Source organism: Pinus tabuliformis, chromosome 5_2 (assembly GCF_031772625.1).
Source record: "Pinus tabuliformis cultivar Carrire ecotype Pingquan chromosome 5_2, CPIR1, whole genome shotgun sequence".
NCBI lineage: Eukaryota > Viridiplantae > Streptophyta > Pinopsida > Pinales > Pinaceae > Pinus > Pinus tabuliformis.
This window is the reverse complement of record NC_142306.1, coordinates 562,518,289-562,543,681: the sequence shown is the minus strand read 5'-3', so window position 1 is coordinate 562,543,681 and position 25,393 is coordinate 562,518,289. Positions and strand designations below refer to the sequence as shown.

Sequence of the window (25,393 nt, the reverse complement as noted above, 5' to 3'; positions counted from 1 at the left end):
CCCTGGCCGCAGTCCAAACAAGTGCCACAAGCTGGTGGTTTAGAGTGACCCTAACCACAGTCCTAAGGTTGCCCTAACCAGCAAGAGGGACAGAACTGTGTGGGCTGTTTTAGGGTCATTTTATGAAGACCAAATAGCTGTTATAAAGGGCTGAAGTACCTTCCTTAAAGGCCAAGGTAGATAAGGCCTGTTTTGGGCTTGATATGTGGGCTATAACCTACAGAAGTACTGTGTGCTAGGCCGCAGACCATAGCATCACAGTTAGGACTTGCGTAAGGTGAATTGAGGGCTCAAATATGCCCAGAACAGCAGCGTGCTAAGGGAGGTATGTTCCAGTCCTTAAGGGCTGTTTGTGGACTGATAGATGAGTGTGTAAGAGCTGCCAGATGCCCTAACCAGTCACAATATAAGCAACAGTAAAGGCAAGCTTGGAACAGCAGTGTTCAAGGGACAGCAGTGCCAGTAAATGGGACAGCTAGGCAATGGAGCTTGGTGGAGCCAAGATACATGGGACAGCTGGGCTACATAGTGCTGCAAAGATACATGGGACAGCTGGGCTACATAGTGCTGCAAAGATGCATGGGACAGCAATGTCACACGGTGGATAATATTGATGAAGTATTATGGTTGGCTACAGCAGTTGATGCAACATGTTAGTATAGTGTTGCATAATGATCGAGTGCAGCCCGGTGATGGGAGCATGTAATGAAGAGCAACTTAATGACAGTGGTGCAGCGTGATGATACTTTGATGTGTGTATTGAGCACAGTGATGGGTACAGCCATGACTAGTGAAGCATGATGAGATGCATCATAGTGATGATGGCTGCAGCATGGTGCAGCACAGTGAGGTGCAGCATGATGATGAGGAGCAGCACAATGATAGGTGCAGCATGGTGATGGAGTCACCTTGGGGAATCAGTTGAAATAGCATGTCTTCAACTGAGTTCAGCGACCTCATGAATCATCTACTTAGAGATAATCTATGCTCTTATTTAGATAAGTCAAAGTGTTGACTTCTGTTGTATATGTACTATCTCTCTCTCTTTGTTGAACTATTGAATAACCTATAAGAAGAATTGATGAAGGGTTTCTGCACATTGGAGTTTATCCCTGGCTAGCGCCACATCTTGTGTCCTCTTGTTTTGGCTTGTCTTCTGCAATTTATGTTTATGTTCTATCTGCAATTTACTATTATGCTGATGTGATTGCTAATCTGGAAAAGATATTGAGCTAACTGTGAAAATTGAAATAAATTGCTCTAAGCATAGAACATACCTAAAATTAACATGGTATCGAAGTTGAGGTGAAGACAAAGCCCAAGCAGGAGTGAAAGAGCAATCACCAAAGACAATTGGGAAAGGACAAAAGGCTCAATAGATTCCTCATCCTTCTTCAAATTCATCAAGGGTGAAGTCGAAGCAGAGAATATGATCATAATGGCGCAGCGGAAGCTTCTGATGGCCTACCTAAAGATCACTTGTCCGGATCTTAGGGTGGAAGGAAATGCAAATGCCTTGTTTGTAATAAGTTCGGCCATTATGCGAAGGAGTGTCCGAGGTAGGGACACATCACTTGATGATGATAACAATCATTCCAAGGACATCTTCAATGATTAGAGGAATGACAGGTAATGCAGGTCATCAAGGAAATAGCCGACTCTTCAAAGAAAGCAAGGAACCCCAGGTATGAAGAATCAAGTGTTGTTTCTGATAAGATAAAGAAGCGTTATCTTGTATTGGCCCTCTCCTTCAGATTCTTTGGGAATCTGGCTTATTAATTGTAGTGCTTCAACGCACTTCATCGGATAGAAGGGTGCTCTCTCTAATTTAGTAGAGATGGAAACAATCTTGGGATTATACATGGAGACAATGCCACCTATCACGGAAAGGGTGTAGGGAATGTTACCCCTCAATTGAATGAGGGTAATTCGATTCATTTACAAAAATCTCTTTTGTGTACATGATCGCAAGAAGAACCTGGTGTCCATTTCAGCAATGGAAGTCAAAGGTTTCAGGGTGGCATTCATCGATGGAAAGGTACGTATTCAAAAATGGAATTTTCAAAGATGCTTTTGAGTTCAAGGTTGTATCAAGTTGCAGGAAATCCATTGGGGACCATGTCAGTTGTCACATCTCATCTCTAGCACCGGAGGTCTACTTATTATGGGACCCTACCCGATGTAAGTCAGTTGATGACAGGGATGCCTGAATTCAAGAAGAGTATGAAGGTACATGTCTGAGATGTACCAAAGGAAAATCTTACAAGGGGACCATTTCCCTCATGTAGCAGGTCCACAGGTTTGGAACAACCCGAGGGGTTTGAGATTCATGATCGGAAATCTCATGTATGTAGGTGGAAGAAAGCCCTCTATGGCTTGAGGCAAAACACCCCAGACTTAGTATGAGAGTATTGATAGCTGTCTCATGAAGTTGAGATTCACTAGGAGTGAAGCCGATCCAAACCATTGCTCGAAGGTTGTGGATGATAGACCTCTCATACTGGCACCTTCTAAGGACGACCTATTTCTGATAGGTGCAGACCCTCTCATTTGCAGAAGTAAGAGGGAGTTGGATTCCGGATGTGGAATGGTAAACTGCAAGCCTGTGACTACCTCGAGGATCTTAACTTTCAAAAGTTATATGGTAGTGATGCCCAACCAGATTTGGGAAATGCCTCTGAGTTTCACGAACTCATACTAGCATTGATGTTCTTAGTGAACTCCCGTCCGGATATATGTTTTGCAGTTAGCATGTTGGGCTCATATTTTGGTTGAGCCTCACCAGATTGGTGACAAGAATCTTCTCAGATATCTTCGGGGCACAATCTCTCATGGATTGAGATACACTGCACGAAATATGAAGCTGCTTGATTATTCGAATGTTGACTGGGCAGGCAGTGTGTAGGATCGCAAGATCACTTCTGAGTGTTGGTTCTCTTTGGGTTCTGCTTCGATATCCTGGATGAGCAGAAAGCAGAAGACGGTTGCTTTGAGCACCATTGAGACCGAATACATAGCTACGAGTATGATCTCATGTGACGCTGCCTGGTTGTAGAAGCTCTTTAGTGAGTTGTTTGTACACATTATGGATACCACCATGATCCTCTGTGTCAACCAGGGGGGGATTTGATTGTTGAGGAATCCTGTATTCTATGATTGCTCTAGCTTATAGACATCAGATACTACCTTATCTGGGATATGGTACATCGATGAGCGAGGAGGTTCCATCACATTGAGACTAATGTACAGGTCGCAAACATTCTGTTGAAGCCCCAGGGAAAGGTCAAATTTGTGACTTTCCCGAACAACTTGGAGTCATTGAGAGACCCTCTTATGAAGGTCCTACATGATGCATGCATTGAGCTCTGGGAGCTCCTGGGGCTTTGAGTACTTCTTGGAGCAACAAGTGACCATAGGGCAACTCACCCTCCCCTAATGGTGCGATGTGTACAGGGTGAATGGCTGAGCCTTCCCCTGTGATACCCCGTGGCGACTTAGGGACAGGATGAGTGGTTCTCCTATCGAGCAATCCTACCCATGCAGTCTGAGACTCACGGGAAGTACCTCTCATCTGGCCAATGAGCAGGGAAATGGGATTACAGACCATAGTACTACTATCGATGGACGCATCGTTGTATCTACTGTATTCCCTATGCTAGGATGACCTCCATTGATCTGGGATCAGTATGAGTGGTTTGAGACACTCTCTTGTGATATTGATCTGGGATCAATGAAACTGACTTCGGGTCAGTAAGAGTGATATGACTCACTCTCTTGGAACTAATCTGGGATCAGTAAGAGTGGTATGACACACTCTCTTCATATGGAACTGACTTCGGTTCAATAGAGAATGGTATGAGACATTCTCGATCAATTCTTCTTCTTCATGGTTCAGCAGAGCAAAGCAGTGCAGGGCACTGATGGCAGAGATAGTACAGTCTGGCAGATGGAGTTCTCCCTAGTTGAGAGGGAGTGTTAAAATTGGCAACTAGGGCCAAACTCCATGTGGGTCATCTTATTTATGACAATTGATATTTTTCTTGGATCCCTCTCATTGAGAGGTGTAGGATTGATCTCAAGATCATCCAATTCCGATAAGTATTCATGGAGTTATGAATTTATTTGTGTTATAAGACAATTCGTCAAGGTCGGCCAACAACCAAATAAACCCCACACGTGTTCAACGTTTTAGTATAAAAGGAGATGACTTGAGAGTCATTACACACACACTTCTCACTTGATTTCTCTCCACTTGTCTTGGGTTTTAGTGTGAGAGAAATCTAGGAGCAAGAAGCCCTAGACGTTGGAGGAAAGGAGGATGCCCTAGTCACAGTCCTAAAAGATGTATAACTGCAGTTTTCCCTAACCAAGAAGACGCAATCATATAGAAAAGGAGATAGCCCTAAGCTAGAGGCAATAGAACTTTGTCTTAGCCGCAGCAAAGGAGAGTTGAACAGCGTGGGTATAGAGGCCTATTTTGAAGAGGCCTAACGCTGTCCTAGAAAGAGGCCTAACGCAGTCTTAAAGGAGAAGCCTCAACACTGTAAAGGAGGCTACTTCAACATTGTTTAAAGGAGGCCTCTACAAGCCCTGGCCACAATTCAAATAAGTGCCACAAGCTGGTGGTTTAGAGTGACCCTAATCGCAGTCCTAAGGTTGCCCTAACCAGCAAGAGGGACAGAACAGCATGGGCTGTTTTAGGGTCATTTTATGAAGACCGAATTGTTGTTATAAAGGGCTGAAGTACCTTCCTTGAAGGTCGAGGTAGATAAGGCATGTTTTGGGCTTGATATGTGGGCCGTAAGCTACAGAAGTACTGTGTGCTAGGCCGCAGGCCATAGCATCACAGTTAGGACTTGCGTAAGGTGAATTGAGGGCTCAAATATGCCCAGAACAACAACGTGCTAGGGGAGGTATGTTGCAGTCCTTAAGGGGTGTTTGTGGACTAATACATAGGTGTGTAAGGGCTGCCAGATGCCCTAACCAGACACAATATAAGCAGCAGTAAAGGCAAACTTGGAACAGCAGTGTTCAAGGGACAGCAGTGCTAGTAAATGGGACAGCTAGGCAATGGAGCTTGGTGGAGCCAAGATACATGGGACAACTGGGCTACATAGTGCTACAAAGATACATGGGACAGCTGGGCTACATAGTGCTACAAAGATGCATGGGACAACAAGGTCACATGGTGGATAATATTAATGAAGCATTATGGTTGGCTACACCATTTGATGCCACATGTTAGTATAGTGCTGCATAACGATCAAGTGCAGCCCGGAGATAGGAGCATGTAATGAAGAGCAGCTTAATGACAGTGGTGCAATATGATGATACTTTGCAATATACATTGAGCACAGTGATGGATACAGCCATGACTAGTGAAGCATGATGAGATGCAGCATAGTGATGATGGGTGCAGCATGGTGCAGCACAGTGAGGTGCAACATGATGATGAGGAGCAGCACAATGATAGGTGCAACATGGTGATGGAGTCACCTTGGAGAATCAGTTGAAGCAGCATGTCTTCAATTGAGTTCAGCTACCTCATGAATCATCTACTTAGAGATGATCTATGCTCTTATTTAGATAAGTCAAAGTGTTGACTTTTGTTGTATATGTTATATCTCTCTCTCTCTCTTTGTTGAACTATTAAAGAACATTTAAGAAGAATTGTTCAAGGGTTTCCCCACATTGGAGTTTGTCCCTGACTAGCGCCACATCTTGTGTCCTCTTGTCTTGGCTTGTCTTTTGCGATTTATGTTTATGTTCTATCTGCAATTTACTATTATGTTGATGTGATTGCTAATCTGGAAAAGATATTGAGCTAAAAGTGAAAATTGATATAAATTTCTCTAAGCATAGAACATACCTAAAATTAACGATTGGGTAACCATTTGGCATTCAATACTCTTTGAGAATATGGTAGGGAATTCAAGATAAGAGTAGTCGTGGACCGATATTCTTTGAGGATTAGCTACCCAAGATAAAAATGGTACAATGGAACGTCATACTTTGTGAACACCTGGGTGGAGTATGTACCTTGGGAGACAATGATAATGGTGTCTATACATCATTGGTCCCGCCAGCGTTGTGCTATGATGTTGTGGAGAGAGAGTTGTTAGTCAAGGCCTTGCTATGTGACAATGCTAGTTAATATGATGCTAGACAGATGGGTTACCAATCTGACTCTTCTTATGAAATCTCTTCAGATTGAGAATGACCATGTACCTCTTATGAATACCTCCCTATTTAAAAGGGAGTGTTAAAAAATGTGTAACTAGGTTTGGTCTTCATAAGTGTGAAATGTATTCTTATAAATATAAAATGAAAAGAAGTTATTAGAGACCAGCATTGTGCTATGATGTTGTGGAGAGATAGAGTTGTTAGTCAAGGCCTTGCTAGGTGACAATTCTAGTTAATATGATGCTAGACAGATGGGTTACCAATCTGACTCTTCTTATGAGATCTCTTTAGATTGAGAATGACCATGTACCTCTTATGAATACCTCCCTATTTAAGAGGGAGTGTTGAAAAATGTGTAACTAGGTTTGGTCTTCATAAGTGTGAAATGTATTCTTATAAATATAAAATGAAAAGAAGTTATTATTATTATTAGAGCATGGGTTTCATGCTTAGGTTCTTTTATTTTATAGGTCAAGCACCCATTGAGTGCTTCTAGGGTTTGTCCTAGGTATAAGAGTCATTGTCATATATTGAAGACCCATGGACACACTATAAATTGTAAAGAAAATATCATTTTGTCTTTAAAGTGTAAAAATACCTCCAAGATCAAGTCGGCCTAAAGAACTGTCAAGTCGGCCTACATGAAGAGCCATGTCCACCCTTGAAGAAGCCCTATATATAAAGGAACTCATCCTCCATTCATCAATCACTTATCTCTTATGCAAAGAAGCAGAAGAAGAAGAAGTCGGAGAAGGAAGTGCAAAGAAGAGGAAGTCGAAGAAATCGAAGTGTTTATGGGCCTTCTCTATCTCTCTTGGGAAGATCGAAGTTAGGGTTTCTGCACTAGGATCTCTTGTGGTTCGATTTTGTAGCAGAAGAGAAGGGAAAGCAAGCGAAGGTCTCTTAGGGCATCTTAGTAGCCATAAGACTCAAGACAAAGCAAATGAAGTCAAGAGGAAGGCTATTAGAGGGAGATCGCAGTCTCCTAGAGAAGCAACAGCAGTTGTTGGGGAGCAAAATTTCGGATCTACTGGGAGGTTGAAGATATTGCAACAGGAGGCCATGGTAGACTTGATCTTGGAGAGTCTTTGTCCGAGTCTCTAGTTCATGGTATTCGTCAATCGAAAAATCTAAGAAAATATGAGATTTATGGGTTTTCCCCTCAAGAGGAGGGGTTTTGGCCCTAACTTGCAGCCTATATACTGTGTCATTGTTCTTACTGTTTTGGTAGTTGTTTGATGTATTGCACATTGAAATAATAACGAACAAAAGCTAATAAGTAAAAGATAACACAAATAGTTATCAAGTTAAGAGAATTAACGTATTCATTGCCCTATTGAATTCTCAACACCTCTCACAAGTAGCTGAATTCCCCAGGCACCTGGACAAAAAAATCCAATAGCACAACTCTAATCCCAAGTTAGAATTTCACCTCATGACAGCAGATCTGCACTTAGATTTTAAAAAACTATCTAAATCTTATAACTTCAGAAACACATACGAAGACTTCAGATTTGCATAAACCAAAATCTTTTATGAAATATTCAAGAGTCTAGACACCACATACCAAGAGGTTAGATCATTACAGCAGGAAACCATTAATTAATCTAAGAAAAGGGAACTCCAAAAATAAGATCTGAAAACAGAATCAACTGAGCACCAACTCAATATTTTGTAGAATATAAATCAAATTAGCATAACACCAGCTCAGCAGTAAATAAAAAAATCAAATCCACATGCTCAACATGCACCAGCAATCACATATCTTTCTATAATTCTATTACAGCAGAAAAGAGTACTACATAAACCAAAATCACTTCTCCCGAGCATACGTTGCAAAACCAACCAGCATCTTATAAGCTCATAAAGAAAAATACTTTAAAACACCCTAGCTATCACATCACACTACCCTTTACTTAAGTCAGATGACACAAGGACATGGGATATGGAGGTCCTGGAAATAGGAGTGTCCAACATGGGACATATTGTGTGTGTATGTGTATAGACACACACACTTTACTATACCCTAGCTATCACGTCACACTACTCTTCACCTAAGTCAGATGACACAAGGACATGGGACATGGAGGACATGAAGGAAATGGATATAGGAGTGTGCAACATGGGACATATTGACCCCATAGAAAATATAGACATAAATATCTAATATATCTAATTTTTTTAGAAAACAGAATATTTACAAAACACTTAGAATCCCTTCAAATCTCAATTTTACCCTTCACCTGCACAATGACAGACAGTGGGCTCTTTCTGTACAACTGAAAATGAAAAAATAGCAATGAAAAAAAGTTTTCAAACAGGTAGGACACATACAGGGTGCATGTCTAACACTTGTTTGGCACATCTTAAATACCTGTCTATAACACATAGGATACACACACACAACACCCTTCGGGGGTGTGTCCAATTACTTAGATCTTCACTCTAACTCTCAAGCTTAGACAAAACAAGCAAAGTACTAATGCTCCAAAATTATATGCTCCTCCCTCTTAGAGAATAAAAGGAGTGAGTTACAAGGTAAAATCTGTTAGTTTTTTTATGGATATGGTGGCATCGGACTGGCATTCTAGACTCTAAGGTGTCAGAGAGACTAAGGAACACGAGATCTCCAAAACCCAGAAAAGGTTTTGAGAAGAAACACTTAGAAACCTCTCAATTAAATCAATTCATCAATAATTAAAAAGTTCCTAAGTCTAGCTTAGGAAAATTGATTAATTAATGGGTATTAATTGAGGAAATTGATTTCGCTCTAGAGACTTCCTAAAAAGTGATTTGGCGGAGTCTAAGATGATCTGATCCAACGATCATGACTAGATCTTGGTCATTGATGCTCCAGCGAGAGATTATAAGAGCAGGTCGAAGGGATTGGAGAGGACACAGTTTACTTCGTGTGACCAAGGCAGCTCGAATTTCCCAGTTCATAGTATTCAGCGAGGGTGCAGTTCAAGCCAAGGAAGAGCATCAGAGAGAGGGAGCAGCAGAGATTTGGAGGTGATTTCCTCAATTTTCCAGTGTTCAGGAGGCAGGAAAAGAGGATGCCAAATTGTTTGCAAAGGAGGCCGATTTGTGCAATGTGATTTAAATTTTAACCAAAAACCCCATTGCGAGTTGCCAGAAGAGGTCGTTTCAGTTCTTGGAGGCCGGATCAGTATCACGAAGGCAGAGGGAGGCAGTACGTCTCACCTGGAAGGGTTCTAGGGGCTGGGCGATTTCATCCAAAGCCACCAGTGCGCATTCTGGGCAGAGGTACGAATAGCCTTGAGGAGGTGTGAGTGGCTGGAGAGAGGCCAGTGTGATTGCAGAGGAAGACAAAGTGTCTCCAACATATTTTGTCAGTAAATTGCCAGAGGTTTGCCAGTTGGGAAACCATTTGTAATTATTCTCTCAAATTGCTGCATAATAATAAAACACTCTTCAATTGCACTGGTTTTCCCTTTGGGGTTTTTCCAGAGACAATTGTCCAAAAACAATGTTGTTAATTTTATTGTGTGCGTGTGCATATATTTCAGTTCCTATTTTATTTCCGCAGCGTATTTTTATTGGTGAAGAATTCAAGTGTGAATTATTTTCTATTTGTCATTAATAATTTAACAGAAAACAAATAAACTATTAAAGTTAGGAGAATAATATCCAGATGCTGCAGTTCAAGGAATTTTCACAAAATCCTATAATGGGTTCACATATAAGAATAGGTTTATAAGTGGAGCACTCCACCTTGACAAGGTCTACTCTAACCAACTCATGCCCTCCGAGAAAATCTTCCTCTAATAAGATCAAACCCCAACCCAAGAGAATGCACCCTTCCTCAAATAGTGTGCCTCAAATGTGCTAAGGGTAAGTGGTTACAGGAGAATGCATGCCAAGCATGCTTCCTGAAATAACTAACGCAAGTAGTGCACCCAACATGTGCCAAGGTAGGTACATTCCCACACATGCCAAGCACCCACTCCACATATTTTTATGGAAAAATTTAAGAAGCATGACCTCCTAGTCCAAGTAACTCCAAGTGTGAAAAAAAAAAGATGAGAAGGGGCTATGAGATATTCCACTCTCATGAGGCTGTCTCCCTCTCACAGCAAAAGTCAAACCTTCTCCAAGCAACATGTAAGCTAACAAGTACTGTAATGCGATTAACTAAAATCAAAGTGTATGTTTCGGATTCTCGGAATATGGGAATCGAATGTCCGAAGAACTGGTCAGAAAAGTTTTGCCCCTCAAAAGCTTGATATATTGTTGCAACTAAACAGATACCCAGATAGACAAATTCTTCAGATGATTACTCAATTAAGATCATGTATAAACAATCTCGCATACTCTTATTTTATCATACAATGAGGAATCATATGGATTGAATTATTTATTAAAGGTTGCAGATATCCAAACAACTCAGTACATAAATGCCAGAGATCATAGAAGCCAACTTGTTTAAACAGAACAACTCTGTCATATTCCTATTGAACCCCAGTAATAATTTGATTTTTTTCCAAAAAGAGATAGTAACCTGGGGAGATTTTTGGAATGCTATTTTCAGGTCACTGACGGCACCTTCCCAGTCTTCTGTTAGCAGTTTGGCTTCACCTCTCTGCAAGGATGTCAATTGGATGTCAGCAATTACAAGAAATAGTTGAAATTTTGTGAAACAAACTCGTAAACAACTTCAGAAAAAGAAAAAATCCACTGCAACATCAATATTCAGATCGTAGTAAAAGAAATTTTATTCCAGGTATATCACTCCAAAATAAAACATTACATATTAAGATGTACCATTTGAGCATAGGGACCATAATAGACATCGTAAAAAATTCACAACTAATGACGGCTTACAAAGAAACTTCGCATGTTGAATACAATGTTCTACTATGTTTCAGCTTCTTCAAAGGCCATACCAGATTCTAAATTCTATTGAGATTTTATGTGTTTGATCTGCTACAAGCCAACCAGAACAAGTTGAAATGATAATGAAAGAATATTTATGTTAGCGAACACCGAAAACAAAAGGAAATCAACCTCTAGTAGCCGCTTATGACCCTTAAACCCTCAATAAATATAAGTTTCATTGAATATTAATACATTATAAAAATTCAACTTCTATTTAAACCAGGTAACCAATATTGAGAAGCCACCTGCAATGGCAGGTCAAGGACCCAAATGGCTTATATGTATGAAGAGAAATCCTTTTCAACAAACATGCGGAATGAAACTGTGTTGTGCATCCCCAGCATTTCATGTCCCTAGGGAACAATGGGGCAGAGTAAAACATGACCTGTTTCTTGGGGGGACTCTGGAAGACCCCTAACAGTCATAAATACAATAAGATAGGATAAATTTATAAATGTCCATGCATGACCACAAACGTTGATCAATGAGGCTCAAAAATACAATCCAGTAATATCACACCATAGGAGTGCAAAAGTAGCTCTTAGAAGCTTTCATTAGAAGGCACTGAGACATCCCCTACCCAGAATGGTGCCTCGCTTTTTTAAAGAGCACAAATATTTAACAAAAGAATAGTAGAAACTAATATCAGCTAACCCACCAACCTAACCTACAATTAGCCCACAAACCCTCCTTCCCTTACATTGACTACCCACTGTTCCAAACAAAAAATCAGAACAGCAAGCTTGTGAACAACCGTAAGAGTTATTTCGTGGGTTGAATCCACAAGGATCAATAATTTTCCATTGCGATGGAGTTTCTAATGGCTAAGCATCAAGATTCAGAATTAATAAGCTGGTGCTTGAAGAAGCTTGAAACTAACACATGGTAACTTGAAGTATTAAAATTTCCAAATATTCAACTGCAGCCAGGTTCTCAAGTTTTTTCCATGGCATTTTTGGTTATAACTTTTCAGAATTATTTCATTTTGGGCAGCAAGAATTTTTTCCTTCTACATTCATCACTACAGCTATACCTTTCCAGGACAAAAAAAAATTAAAGAAGCCATTCTGCCCAATCTGAAATGAGGCCACCACCAGCAATCCATAAGATAGTTCACCACAAGGGCCAAAAGCCCTTCAATTTGTGGTAAAAATAAAATAAAAATAAAAATGAGAAGAAAATTAGTGGTTGTTAGTGGGTAACCTCTAGGAGAAATTCTCTCCTGTTGTTTCAGCTGGCTAGCCAGCAGCCCCATGATGATTCACAAATAGCTATCCTCAAAGGCCTTCCATCCATGCTCTGGGTGGTGCCTTACTTCATCTAGCTTAATCATCAGACGAAGGTGCATCATCTATTATAAGGTACATTAACTACTTTTGCATTCAAATGCTTTCATTTAATGTTTAAGGGCATTCTAGTATGGACCGCAGGTTAAATTGGATGATAGTCTGTTTTCGGTTGTATTTGTGTTCCCATGCCTTACCTTGGTAATTATCTCTTGCCCCTACTCGATTCTGACCTTCCTTGAGACCTTTCTTTCTATTGTCCATAAGGGGAGCACTAATTGATGTTGTGTGTCCATGCTAATCCATACTTCACACTTTCCATCTCTTCCTTGTATCCATGTCCAATCTTTGGTTTGATTGTGATCGGTCACTAATATTGGTTCCATGTTGTTGAAAATTGGTAGCTTCGGTCAGTGTTTTCATTGAAAAAACCAAAGGAGAAACTATATATTTTCCAATTTTCCAAGCTGGCTTCATTTGCCCAAGTCGGCCCCCCACATTGGCATTTGATTGACCTTATTGCATCCATCACATCTCACTCATTTGACCAACACAAGTAGATCTGTTCACACATGTGAGGAGAAAGAAGGAGAATTTGACTTCTGCATGGACCAGCATATTTCACTTCTGTTGACCAGTGTCAACTTGCATATTATTGCTGCTATTTGACCAAGCGTTTGACTGGATTTGGAGGCTGAGTTTTTCTGCAGTTTGTTGACTGTTTTTTACTGAAGATTTATCTTTGTTCTGGGTCGTTGACAGAGAGTTGACTGCCAGTCAACCATTGCACTTTGACCAAGACTTTATTGAGGAATTGCAGGCCGAATTTTTCCCTTTGACCAGAAGCCTCAGGCCAAAACTCGGCCCTCTTATGTAGAATTTGACTGTGGGTTGAGTTTTTTTTCTCCTTTGACTGGTTTTCACTTGGAAATTATTAAGGTCAAGGTTGGGATTTTGACTAGAATATTTTGATATACTATTGATGAATTGAACTCTCTCATAAGGAAAGATTACTGGGTTTTTCCCCTTGTGGGGTTTTGTCCCAAGAGATTTTGGTCTCTTGATTTATTGTTTTTCTGTGATCTCTATTGCTCTATTGAAGTTTATGGTTGAAATTTTCAAATATAAATGCTTAATGATTGGAATGCTCTAAAGATGTCAAATTGTATCATTGGAAGTAGTTATTAGTTTTAAATTTGTTCAAAACTTGCTTGCTACTAGAAAATCAACATGGTATCAGAGCTTTAGTGAACGAAAAGAGCATTGAAGAGCATTGGAGAGCATTGAAGTCTTACATCTCCTGTCTCGGTTAGTCATCTTCATCATGAACTCCTTCATGAAGACAGAAAACAAGCTTGAAGTGTTAGTTTCTATAGCATCGGATGTTTTCTAACCATGAAATTTGATGGAGAGGCTAGAATACATGAGATCTCCAAAACCTTGAAATTGATTCTGGAAATTCGGCATAGAAATTATTTAATTAGATTATTAACCAGTTTTTAAATATTTCTCAAGTCTAAACTTAGGGAATATGGTTAATTAATCAGTATTAATTAAGTCAAGGCAAGAATCATCTAGAAACTCACACGGATCAATCCAGAGATGATCCTAGCCATCGATTATGTTTTAATCTTGGTCGTTGGTGCTCCAACAGAGGATTATAAGAGGAGGTCAATGTGGTGATGGAGAATACACTTGAGCAGTTCGATTTCTTGGCAGATCGATTTCCAGAGTAGCAACAGTCAGTTGCCGAAGAGAGCTAGAGATCGAAGCAGTGTGAGAGGGGCAAAGACAGTGAGGCTGGAGGAAGTATTCCAGATCCAGTGAGTGCATTTGCAGAGAGGCAGAAGAGCCACAAAGAAGTTGATGCAGGGGCAGCACAGCAACTTCTAGAGGCAAGTTTGATTTGCTGAGAGGGAGAGACGTCTTCAATTCCAGAGGCCAAGAAGGAGTCCCAGAGTGTCAGAGAAGCATCTTTCTAGCCAACAAAAGGCAGAACGACTTCATCAGAGACCAGTCAAAGGCTTGACGTCCAGCAGGTTGTGCAAAGCAGCGCAGAGGCTGACGGAGAGGGTCAGAGGGTTGAGTTTCTAAAGGCAAGTTGTGCCAGGAGATTGCCTGTGGGGTGAGGAAAATTCCTCACTAGATTTTTGCCAGTATTTTTCGCTGTAGGATTTCCAGATTTCAGCATCCAATTGTACTCAGAATTTCTCACTACTACATAATAATAAATTATAAAACCCTCAGTTGCTGCACCGGTTTTCCCGAGTAAGGTTTTCCCGAGGACTTTTTTCTAAAAATAATTTTGTTAATTTTATGTGTGTGTGTTAGCATTTCTCAGCTTCCAGCGTTTTATTTTCTGCAAAATTTTATTTGTGAAGGTTGCAGTGTATTTATTTCGATATTTGTAGTAGCGGATAAATTGTTAATTAATTAACAATTAGGAGAAATAATATTAGTTGTTGCAATATGATTCTAGTTTGGTGAAGGAGCTACAAACTTTAGGGCATGGAAGACTAGAATTGACCTTGTTCTTGGAAGGCATAAGGTTTTGGGAATTGTGAAAGGAAAGGTTACTAAACCAGTTGATCAAGCAGGAAAAGACATGTTCCAAGAAGATGACATCTTGGCTATGAGCATCATTGTGGAGTCTGTTAGAGATCATCTGATTCCTTATATTGCTAATCTTAAATCTTCCAAGGAAATGTATGAGGCTCTCATTGTTGAGAAATCCAAAGAGTGGCAGTTAAACGATTTCTCTTATTATGACATTATCTTGTGATGTTTTTCATTATTATTATTTGTTCTTTTGAATTATTTGTTCTTATCATCAAGACTAATGCCAATCAACAAATAAAAGAGAACACAAGATGTAGGCATGCTGCCAGGGAAAAACCCCACTCTAGGGAAAAACCCAGTCAAAATTCTTCCTTCAATAGATTCAAGATGAGATGACTAAGACCCTTACAACTTAAACTCGAGACTACCTCCAACAAGTCATCCTCCTTTCACTAGGTTTGCATACTAATATCCATGTCATTGTATTAGCACCAAATTCTTGCCACCGAGTTTACACCGAGATATCATCACTGCAATACCACCGAGACCTTATATTGTAATGGCACCGAGGTCTTTATCACTATAATAGTACTGAGAGCTCATCACAGTAATAACTCCAAGGCTTCATTTCTGTGGTGGCACTGAGACCTTCTTACTGTGACGACACTGAAACCTTCACACTGTGGTGGCACCAAACCCTTATCACTGTAGTTACATTGAGACAGAGATTGCACTGAGACTGTGTTATTGTAGTAGCACCGAAACTGTGGTGGTACTAAACCTTAATCACTGTGTTGACAACGAACCTTTATCATGCAATTGCACCGAGAGAACATCTGTGATATCCGGAATTATTTCAGAGAGATATGAGCTTATTCTTCTGTGTAATATCACCGAAAACATTTCACTATAATCCGCAATAGTCTCTAAGATCCAAGAGTTCATCTCTTTGACTTTTGGTCAAAGGTTGCACTCCTATTTATAGTAGTTTCCCTCTTGTAATGAGTCGACATGAGCCCTTGAAGAGATCTGTCTTGTAGGCCGACTTGAAGATGAATTATTTTGATGTCAACTTGAAGGAGACTTGATGAAGACGCTGACTTGATGGAGGAATCTTTGACCAAACAACAAATTGACTTTAACCCAAATAAACAATCCTAAAGCCTACAATGGAGGCTTGACCTATAACAATTAACCCAAGCATGAAACCCATTCTTTAACAAGTTAATTATTAATAATAATAATTCTTTTTTCTTTTCTTTTAACAAACATATTACATTTTGACTTCAAGTACAATTGTGAAGATCGAACCTAGTTACATTCTTCAACACTTGTTGGATTGTACACCATCAACAAACATTAGTCAATCTATAAGTCTAAGGAATGAACTTCGTGATGTCAAGATGACAAAGAATGATATTGTGGCATCATACTTCGTGAGAATATCTCAAATAAGAGATCAACTCAAAGCTATTGAAGAAGAAGTAGTTAATAAAGAATTAGTAGTTGTAGCATTCAACGATTTGCCTAACTCTTGGGATTCTTTTGCATCAAGCATTGGTGGAAGAGAAATTGCTCCTTTTGACAAGTTATGGGCTACTTGCACTCAAGAAGAATCCAGACTCCTGTCATAAGGCAAGATTCCAAATCCAAGTGAAAATTCTCAAGCTTTTGCAACCCACTAAAAGAATAGCAACAGAAGAAGAAATTTTGGAAGATTTCAAAGAAATACAAGTAGAAGACCTTCTTCAAGATCTTCTCCAAGACCTGCTCTAGGAAGAGGACCTACTCCACAAAGAAGACCTCCTCCTCCCTCTCAAGAAAGAAGGGACATGTCTAATGTTCAATGTTTTCGTTGCCAAGCATATGGTCACTATCAAAATAGGTGTCCTCAAAGGAATGATGATTAAAAAAGGAAAGGGAAGCAACATGCCTCTACAACTGATATAAATGAACCATCATACAAGAGGAGGCCTAGGAAGAAGGATTCTGATAATGATGAATATTCCTTTTATTCTGCTTTCATAGGTTCTATTGCATGTCATGATGAAATTTGGTTGGTGGATAGTGGTGCCTCTAGGCACATGACTAGAAGTTGTGAGAATCTCTCTGAATTGGTTGAGAAGAAGATAGCTCAAAGGGTGGAGCTTGGAGACAATGGCAAGTACGAAGTCAAGGGCATTGGTTCATCATCCTTCCAATTGGAATCAAGAGGTAATGTCTCTATTAACAATATTTTATATGTGAGAATCTCTCTGAATTGGTTGAGAAGAAGATAGCTCAAAGGGTGGAGCATGGAGACAATGGCAAGTACAAATTCAGGGGCATTGGTTCATCATCCTTCCAATTGAAATCAGGAGGTAATGTCTCTATTAACAATATTTTATATGTTCCTGGTTTGAAGAAGAATTTGTTGTCCATTTCATCTCTTGAAGACAAAGGATATAGAATTTCCTTTGTTGATGGTCAAGTTCTAGTATGGAAGAAAGACTCCTCCTTTGAATCTACCAAGGTCATTGGTGTACGAATTGGAGGCCTATATCGTCTCCTTGGACGCTCAATTCAAGCCTTGATACAAAACAAAATTGATCTTTGTGAACCATGGCATCGAAGGTACGCTCATGTTCATTATAAAGCTTTGACTAGAATGAACAATTTTGTTAAAGGTGTACCTGAAATCAAGATTGAACATGATGGAGTTTGCAAAGGATGCGCTCTTGGAAAAATTTGTTGAAGTTTCTAAGTTTACTTAGATTAGAAACCCTTCATGCACTTTTTCTGATTTATTCCTACCTATTTGTTATTTTTCCTTTAACAAGTTATTTACAAAGTAAATACTGAAAATAAACACCAGTGCATGCTCAACATATTACAGATCAACAATTAAAAGAAACAAGAACAAACACACCACATGACACCATTATTTTTGGACCAATGTCCCCGGAAAAACCCAATGTGGGAAAACCGGTGCAACTATCTGAGGGTTTTCTTATTAAGCAATATTAGAGTACAATCTGGGTGCTGAAACTGGCCTACACAACAAATAATTTCCTTAACAACTATACCTCACAGTTTGAGAGAAATCTCCTGGCTGAAACCCCGGAAAATCCTTCCTGCAGTTCTTCAGCACAAAAATGCTCTGCAACCCCAACGTCTGCCCAATCTGGACTACGTCAGCCCTTCTCTATCTCACGTTGGCCCTGCGTCAGCCTTTCTTGGCCTGTGTCAGCCCCAGGAGGCCCTGCGTCAGCCTTTCTTGGCCTGCGTCAGCGCCAGGAGGCCTTGCATCAGCTTTCTGGGCCTCTGCGTCAGACACGATGGCCTCTCTGGTGCTCTGCGCAGCACTTGGCTGTCTCTGCATGGCCTTGCGTGAGCCCTTGCTACCTCTGCATCACTCTCCTTGGCTGTTGCGTTGCTCTCCTAGCACAATCTCTTCCTTCTCTGTTTCTCTGTACTCAATGCCCCTCAGCTGCTCTCCCGATCACTGATTCTATCTCTCTTAGCAAACCCCGCTCTAGAGAATAGAATGACTGATCATCTAGTGTGATCTCCAAGTGACCCTCAAGCCTCCTCTTATACTTTTCCTGTTGACATCTCAACGGTCGAGATTAAGTCCCTAATCAACGGCTAAGATTATATTTGGCTTGATCCATGTCTTTTGGACCACTCTAACACACATTCATATTAATACACATAAATATTTTCTTTTCCCTAAGTTTAGACTTAGGGACTCCATTAAAAATATTAATTATTTTAATATCTCCTGATCTGTTTAGAATCTACCCAAACCCTTTCTGGGTATTGGATATCTCATGTGCCCCAACCTCTCCACCAAATTTCGTGGCTAGAGCACATCCGATGCCACCCCAAATCAACAAAAATGTCAAAGGAAGATTTACTAGCAATGATAATAAGTCCAAAGGAATCTTGGACCTTATACATTCTGATGTTTGTGGACCTATGTCTAACAAATCCTTGGGTGTACATTTGTTCTATGTCGCTTTCATTGATCATTACTCTCATAAAACATGGATTTATTTCTTGAAATCCAAGGATGAAGTATTTGAAAAGTTTCGGGAATTCAAGGCACAAATTGAAAATGCTACACGAAGAAATATCAAAACTTTAAGATCTGATAATGGAGGAGAGTATGTATCCAAGGAGTTGATTTCTTTCTACAGCGATGTTGGAATTAAGAGGGAGTTGATAGTTCCCTACAACCCTCAACAAAATGGTGTTGTTGAAAAGAAGAACAGAACTATTATGGAACCTACCAAAGCCATGCTTCATGATCAAGAGCTACCTATGTTTCTTAAGAGAGAATCATCAAAGACGATTGTTTATGTTCAAAACATATGCCCACATCGAGTCTTGGATTATAAGACTCTTGAAGAAGTCTTCATAGATGAGAAGCGCAATGTTGAACATTTGAGAATCTATGGTTATCCTATTTATATTCATGTGCCCAAGGAGAAAAGAACAAAGTTGGAGCCTTTTGGGAAGAAACGAACTTTTGTTGGCTACATAGAAAATTTAAAAGCTTTCAGAGTCTATCTACAAGGACAACGATCAATTGAAACTTGCAGGGATGTCGTTTTTTATGAGGATGTTGCTTTCTAAAAATCTAAAGGATCACACTTGGACTTTGAGGATGAGATGTTGGTGGCTCCTAAGAATGAGGAATATAAACCTAAAGGGCCTGAACCTATGGAACGACATCCTCCTGAAGAGTTAGATGAACTACATGAATATGTTGAATCTCCAAGAGTCATTGTACCTAAAACAAGAAAAAGGCAATCTTGGCTTGAAAGAACCCTAAAAGAAGCAGAAGGACATGCAGCACCACATGTCACCTTCGAAGAAAGCAAGAGGCCAAAGAAGTATTCTAGCTATGTAGCATTAATGTGCAAGATCATTGAATAAGAGCCATCCACCTATGATGAGGTAGTTGAACATCAAGTTTGGAGAGATGCTATGATTAAAAAGTACCAATCCACATTAAAGAATGATGTATGGGAAATTGTACCACGACTTGAAGTAAAATATTTTATGTCTTCCAAATGGATCTTCAAAATCAACCATGCAGTTGATAGAAGCATTGAGAATTACAAGGCAAGATTTGTGGCCCATGGATTCTCCCAAAAAGAGGAAGAAGATTGAAGACACATCTACTCCTATTGCCAGCCTCAAGGCTTTGAGATTCATAATAGAGAGACTCATGTTTATAAATTGAAGAAAGCCTTGTATGGGCTTAAGATGGCTCCTTAAGCATGGTACTCTCATATAGATAGTTATTTGTCAACGCGTGGTTTCAAAAAGAACCATGCTGGCCAAAATTTGTACTTCAAATTTGTTGAAGGAGAGCCCTTGATTTTGTTGTCATATATAGATGATCTATTTCTGATAGCGGCTGAGAATCTTATTGTTTGTTGTAAGAGGGAGTTGATTTCTAAATTTGAGATGAAGGATCTTGGTCTTATGCATTACTATTTGAAATTGGAAATATGGAAAAATCTTGGTGAATTTTTTGTTGGGCAAGGAAAGTACATCATTAAGATCCTTCATAAATTTGGCATGATGGACTGTATGTCCATGGATACTCCCATGGTGACAAATTTGAAGACACTGCAAGATTGTGATTCTAATCTTATTGATCCCTCTATGTATCACAAATTGATTGTCTCATTCAACTATCTAGTTAACACTAGACCTAATATCTGTTATGTTGTGAACACGTTGAGCCAATTCTTTGTTGAGCCCCAACATGTGCATTGGGTTGTAGCAAAACACGTCTTGAGATATCTATGTGGCACCATTGATTATGGTTTGAGATATGTTTCTAATGGAGAATGGCAGTTGCATGGTTTTATAGACGTTGACTGAGTTGGATGCATTGAAGATAGAAAGAGCACTTCTGGTTTTTGTTTTAGCTTGGGCTCTGCTATGGTATCTTGGTAAAGTAAGTAGACATTTGTTGCTCTTAGTACGCCTAAGGTTAAGTATATAGTTGTGTGTTCAACCTGCTGTGAAATAGTTTGGCTTTGAAAGATGTTTGTTGGTTTGTTGATCAGGTGTTGGAATCGATTGTTGTATATTGTGACAACCAAAGTTGTGTAAAGATTTCTGAGAATCCAATTTTTCATGACAGGTCGAAGCACATTGAGATCAAGTATCATTATATCTGAAATATTGTCCAAAGAGGAGTTGTGAGGCTTGAATACATCCCTACTGATGAGTAGGTTGTTGATTTTTTGAGGAAGCCACTGTCCCAAATGAAGTTTGCTTATTTCAAAGAACAACTTGGAGTTGTTGAGAATCCCTCTCTTGGAGAGAGGGAGCATTGATTGTATAGCATCATGATATTAACAATCTTCCTTGGGCTTAGCTGAGAGACCATGGTCTATGATTGAGAAGATTGTCCTAGTTACTCCCTTGGGTCATTGAGATTGACTGAGAAACCAATGTGGTTGGGGAGTTTGGTTTTGAGGCTTTAAGTGATCCCTTAAGTCATTGTGTTTGACTGAGAGACCAGTGGGTTTGGTCGGAGAGACTGATTTTGAGTTTTGTTCCTTGAGTCATTATGTTTGACTGAGGGACCAAGTGGACTTGGTCGAGAAGATTGATTTTGAGTACTCTCTTGGGTCATTGTGTTTCATTGAGAAACTATTTCATATGGTTGGAGAGTTTGGCCTCATTTATTGATCCCATGGTCAGTTGGGCTTTAACCTTGATGCCATTGAGTTTTGGTTTATGGGATGAGTTTGATGCTATGTATCTTTCCTTATGATGAGACTTATAAATTTGATCTCTCCCTTGGGTTATCACTGAGAGACCAATGGACTAGTCGAGGATATTGATCTTGAGAGAATGAAAAGTACCTCCCTAACTAAGAGGGAGTGTTGAAAATTGGTAGCTTCAGTCAGTATTTTCATTGGCAAAAACAAAGGAGAAATTATGTATTTTCCAATTTTCCAAGTTGGCCTCATTTGCACAAGTTGGCCCCACCACTTGAAGGGGTTTGACCCTATGGTCAAAACCCACCTCTTGACTCACATATATATTGGCATTCGATTGACCTCATTTGGCATCCATCACATCTCACTCATTCGACCAACACAAGTAGATTTGTTCACACATGCAATGAGAAAGGAGAATTCGACTTCTGCATTGACCAACATATTTGACTTTTGTTGACCAGTGTTGACTTGGGTATTCTTGTTGTTGTTTGACCAAGCATTTGACTGGATTTGGGGGTCGAGTTTTTTTGGTTCGTTGACTATGTTTGACCAAAGATTTATCTTTGTTTTGGGTCGTTGACTGAGAGTTGACTACAGGTCAGCGATTGCACCTTGACTAAGACTTTGACTGATGAATAGCGGGCTAAATTTTGACCCATTGACCAAAAGCCTCAGGCCGAAATTTAGCCCTCTCATGCAAACTTTGACTTTGAACAATGCGTTGACTTTTTCTCTCTCCTTTGGCTAGTTTTGACTTGGAAATTATTGAGGTCAAGGTTGGGACTTTGACTAGAATATTCTAATGTACTATTGATGAATTGAGCTCTCTCACAAGGAAAGATTATCGGGTTTTCCCCTTTGTGGGGTTTTGTCCCGAGAAATTTTGGTGTCTCTTGATTTATTATTTTTCTGTGATCTCTATTGCTCTATTGAAGTTTATGGTTGAAATTTTCAAGTATAATTGCTTAATGATTTAAATGCTCCAAAGAAATCAAATTGTATCATTGGAAGTAGTTATTAGTTTGAAAATATATTCTAGTCTTACTTGCTACTAGAAAATCAACACATGTTTTCCCCGTCCTTGAGTAGAGGCTTGACAATTTTTCCCTAAGAGGTCGATGCAGCGAACAGAGAGGGAAAAGCATGTGCCATAATGTTAAAATGCAAAAGATTGGCAAAGATAAATAAAAGTGCATGGACAAAAGCCTAGCCCGCTCTAACCCCCTCATTAGCCCTCACTCAATTCATAGCTAATGCATAAGTTATCACAATGAAAGGAATTTTGACTATCCCAACCCTAATGAACAATCAAACGCTTCATCTTTAACGGGCCAATGCATCAATTAAAGCTTGTAATCCAAGCTATGCAAGAAAATGAAAATCAATGAAGAAAAGGCACACCAGATGGGTGGTAAAAATAGGTCGAGAAAGGGGTAGCTCAAGTCTCAGATCCCACAATTGCACCCTCTTCACATCATAAAGCTCAAGGAGGATGGAATCTACAGCCTGTACAAAGATTATGGCATTTTCCACGAAGTAAACCCCTACCATGTCACTGACCACTTGCACATACTAATTGGTGGATTAACCTACGAATTGTTCCTCCCCTTTTGTTTGGAAGCACACCATCCATGCATGGTAATTTGTTTACAAAACTTAAGATAGGAAGAATTTGAAAATGAGGCTTTTGTGAAGTGCTTGGATACCTTTTGCATTAGATATGGCCCATCCCAATACTCTTATGGGTTTTTGACCTATGGTGTTGATCTCACTTCATTTTGTGAGTAGGTTACACATATTTGTTCCCAAGTACAACTACCATCCCTTGAGGGATTGTATGATGCTTCTCCAACATTTTAGAGAGGACATCTAGGCCCACTTAATGAACACATTAGGAACCAGAGTTAGGACATTGACCACCTTTTTAGGAACATTGAACATGGAATGTATCCAGCATTGTTGATGACCTTCTCCACTCCCTCTAATCCTAAAACACAAAATATCTAAGCCAAGGAATTGCCTAGAGAGCTAATGTGCCCCAAAGATGACAAGACACCCCCAGACTAGCATTGCACCTTATTGATGTATGTTGCCCTGTTTTTGAGCTAATTTGATGATGATTGTTAAACAACACAAAATAATGGACAAGATATGAAAGATAAAACATTTAATGCAATCTATTCACAATGATATATATATTAATACATTTTCCATGACCATTGGATTCATCTTCCAAGGTCTCTTGGACTCCAATGACTCTTCATATTCCACACCCAAAACCCTTAGCGGATTAGGTGTCCAACATCCCATTTGTTAATCCGAAGGGGTATATACAAGTCCAAGAAAAGAGTTGTAATACAAAAGTGGTAGCCAATGGTTGAATGTGCTCTCTCAAATGATAGTATAAGGTGGGAGAATTCAACGTCTCAACCGACGATGGTTTAAGGATGACCACCAACACTAGAACGCTTAGTGTAGTTCCTGGAACAATTCCAAATCTGGCTAGAAGCTTACGCCTTCTGCTAGAGGAAGTGCTCCCTAATATTGTGAAAAGGGAGACCACTGGGGTCTCAACCTGGAACGCTTGATGCATTTCCTCGAACAATTCCAAATTTGGCTAGAAGTTGAATTCTTCTGCTAGAGGAATGTTTTAAAAAAGGGAGACCATTGAGGTCTCAACCTGGAACTCTTCCAAATATGGCTAGAAGCTAAAGTCTTTTGCTAGAGAAAGTGTTCTGAAAAAGGAGACCATTGAGGTCTCAACCTACGGTGGTTTAAGGAAGGCCACCAACCAAAGGAATGCTCATGGGCTTCTCTGTCTCTGGCTACAACTTTGAATCTGGGTATGGCTGATTCTAGCTCTAGGCTCAGGCAGCAGGTTCAGGTTGTGGCTCAGCCTCGCTTGATTATCTTTGAAGCTTGTAGATGACCATCAATTCCCCCTTGTCAGATACAAGGTGAGAAGATGAAGAAAACTCAACTGCAAGACTTTTTAATACTCGAGAACAAATTTTGTGGTATGAGTGAAATATCTTCTTGGTTGTTGAAGCCCATTGCCAAGAAGCGATCCATCCAAGGTGAATCTTCGTTCTTGCAGGAAGCTTGTTTCTGAAGCTTTTGTTTGAATGATGAGTGTGTTGACCACAATGCTCACACGGATGAAGATCAAAACAATGATCTTTTACATGGCCAACTCGATTACAATGTTGGCATCTAACAATCTGTTGCGGAAGACGAAGAGGAGCAGGTGAAATTGAATTATCTTGAAGAAACCCAGCACTCTGAAATTTTATGGGTTTTGAATAATCTTGAGTATGAAAGGACACCTCCTTGTCATATCCAAGACCTATTTTGTGCTTGTTGCTGACAAGCTCTTCCCAAAGTTCGATGATTGGATTGGGAAGTGCAGGCTGAATTTCCGCATGTGCATGCAAATCTACTCTTGAAAATGGGCACATGATGGGAGTCAACCTCAATGTCACTGATTTTATTAATCTCTGACAGTTGATGGGAGCCAACTTTAGACTCAAAAAGGGGATTGTTCTGAACAAAAACAAGTTTAGAATGATGAATGTGTTGGTGTAGCCACTTTTGCAGTAGTTGAGATTCAACCTGCAAAAATCAATTTTGTCATGTGCATTTTATAGACAAGTCTGAATGTCAGAGAGTCTTTGTTGATGTTTACCATCCCATCAACAGTCAAATGTATTAGAGTATTCAACAACTCTA

The 25,393-nt window shown here is 39.8% G+C and overlaps 1 protein-coding gene across 1 annotated transcript in view; it reads right to left on the bottom strand.

The window, feature by feature from the left end:
- The window catches only part of LOC149160207 (dnaJ protein P58IPK homolog B-like), a 340,558-nt gene that overhangs the window by 93,781 nt on the left and 221,384 nt on the right, over positions 1-25,393 (bottom strand). The window contains exon 8 of the mRNA XM_089436667.1: positions 10,706-10,786. Coding sequence (XP_089292793.1) covers positions 10,706-10,786 — 81 coding nt within the window. The remainder of the gene's footprint in view (positions 1-10,705; positions 10,787-25,393) is intronic.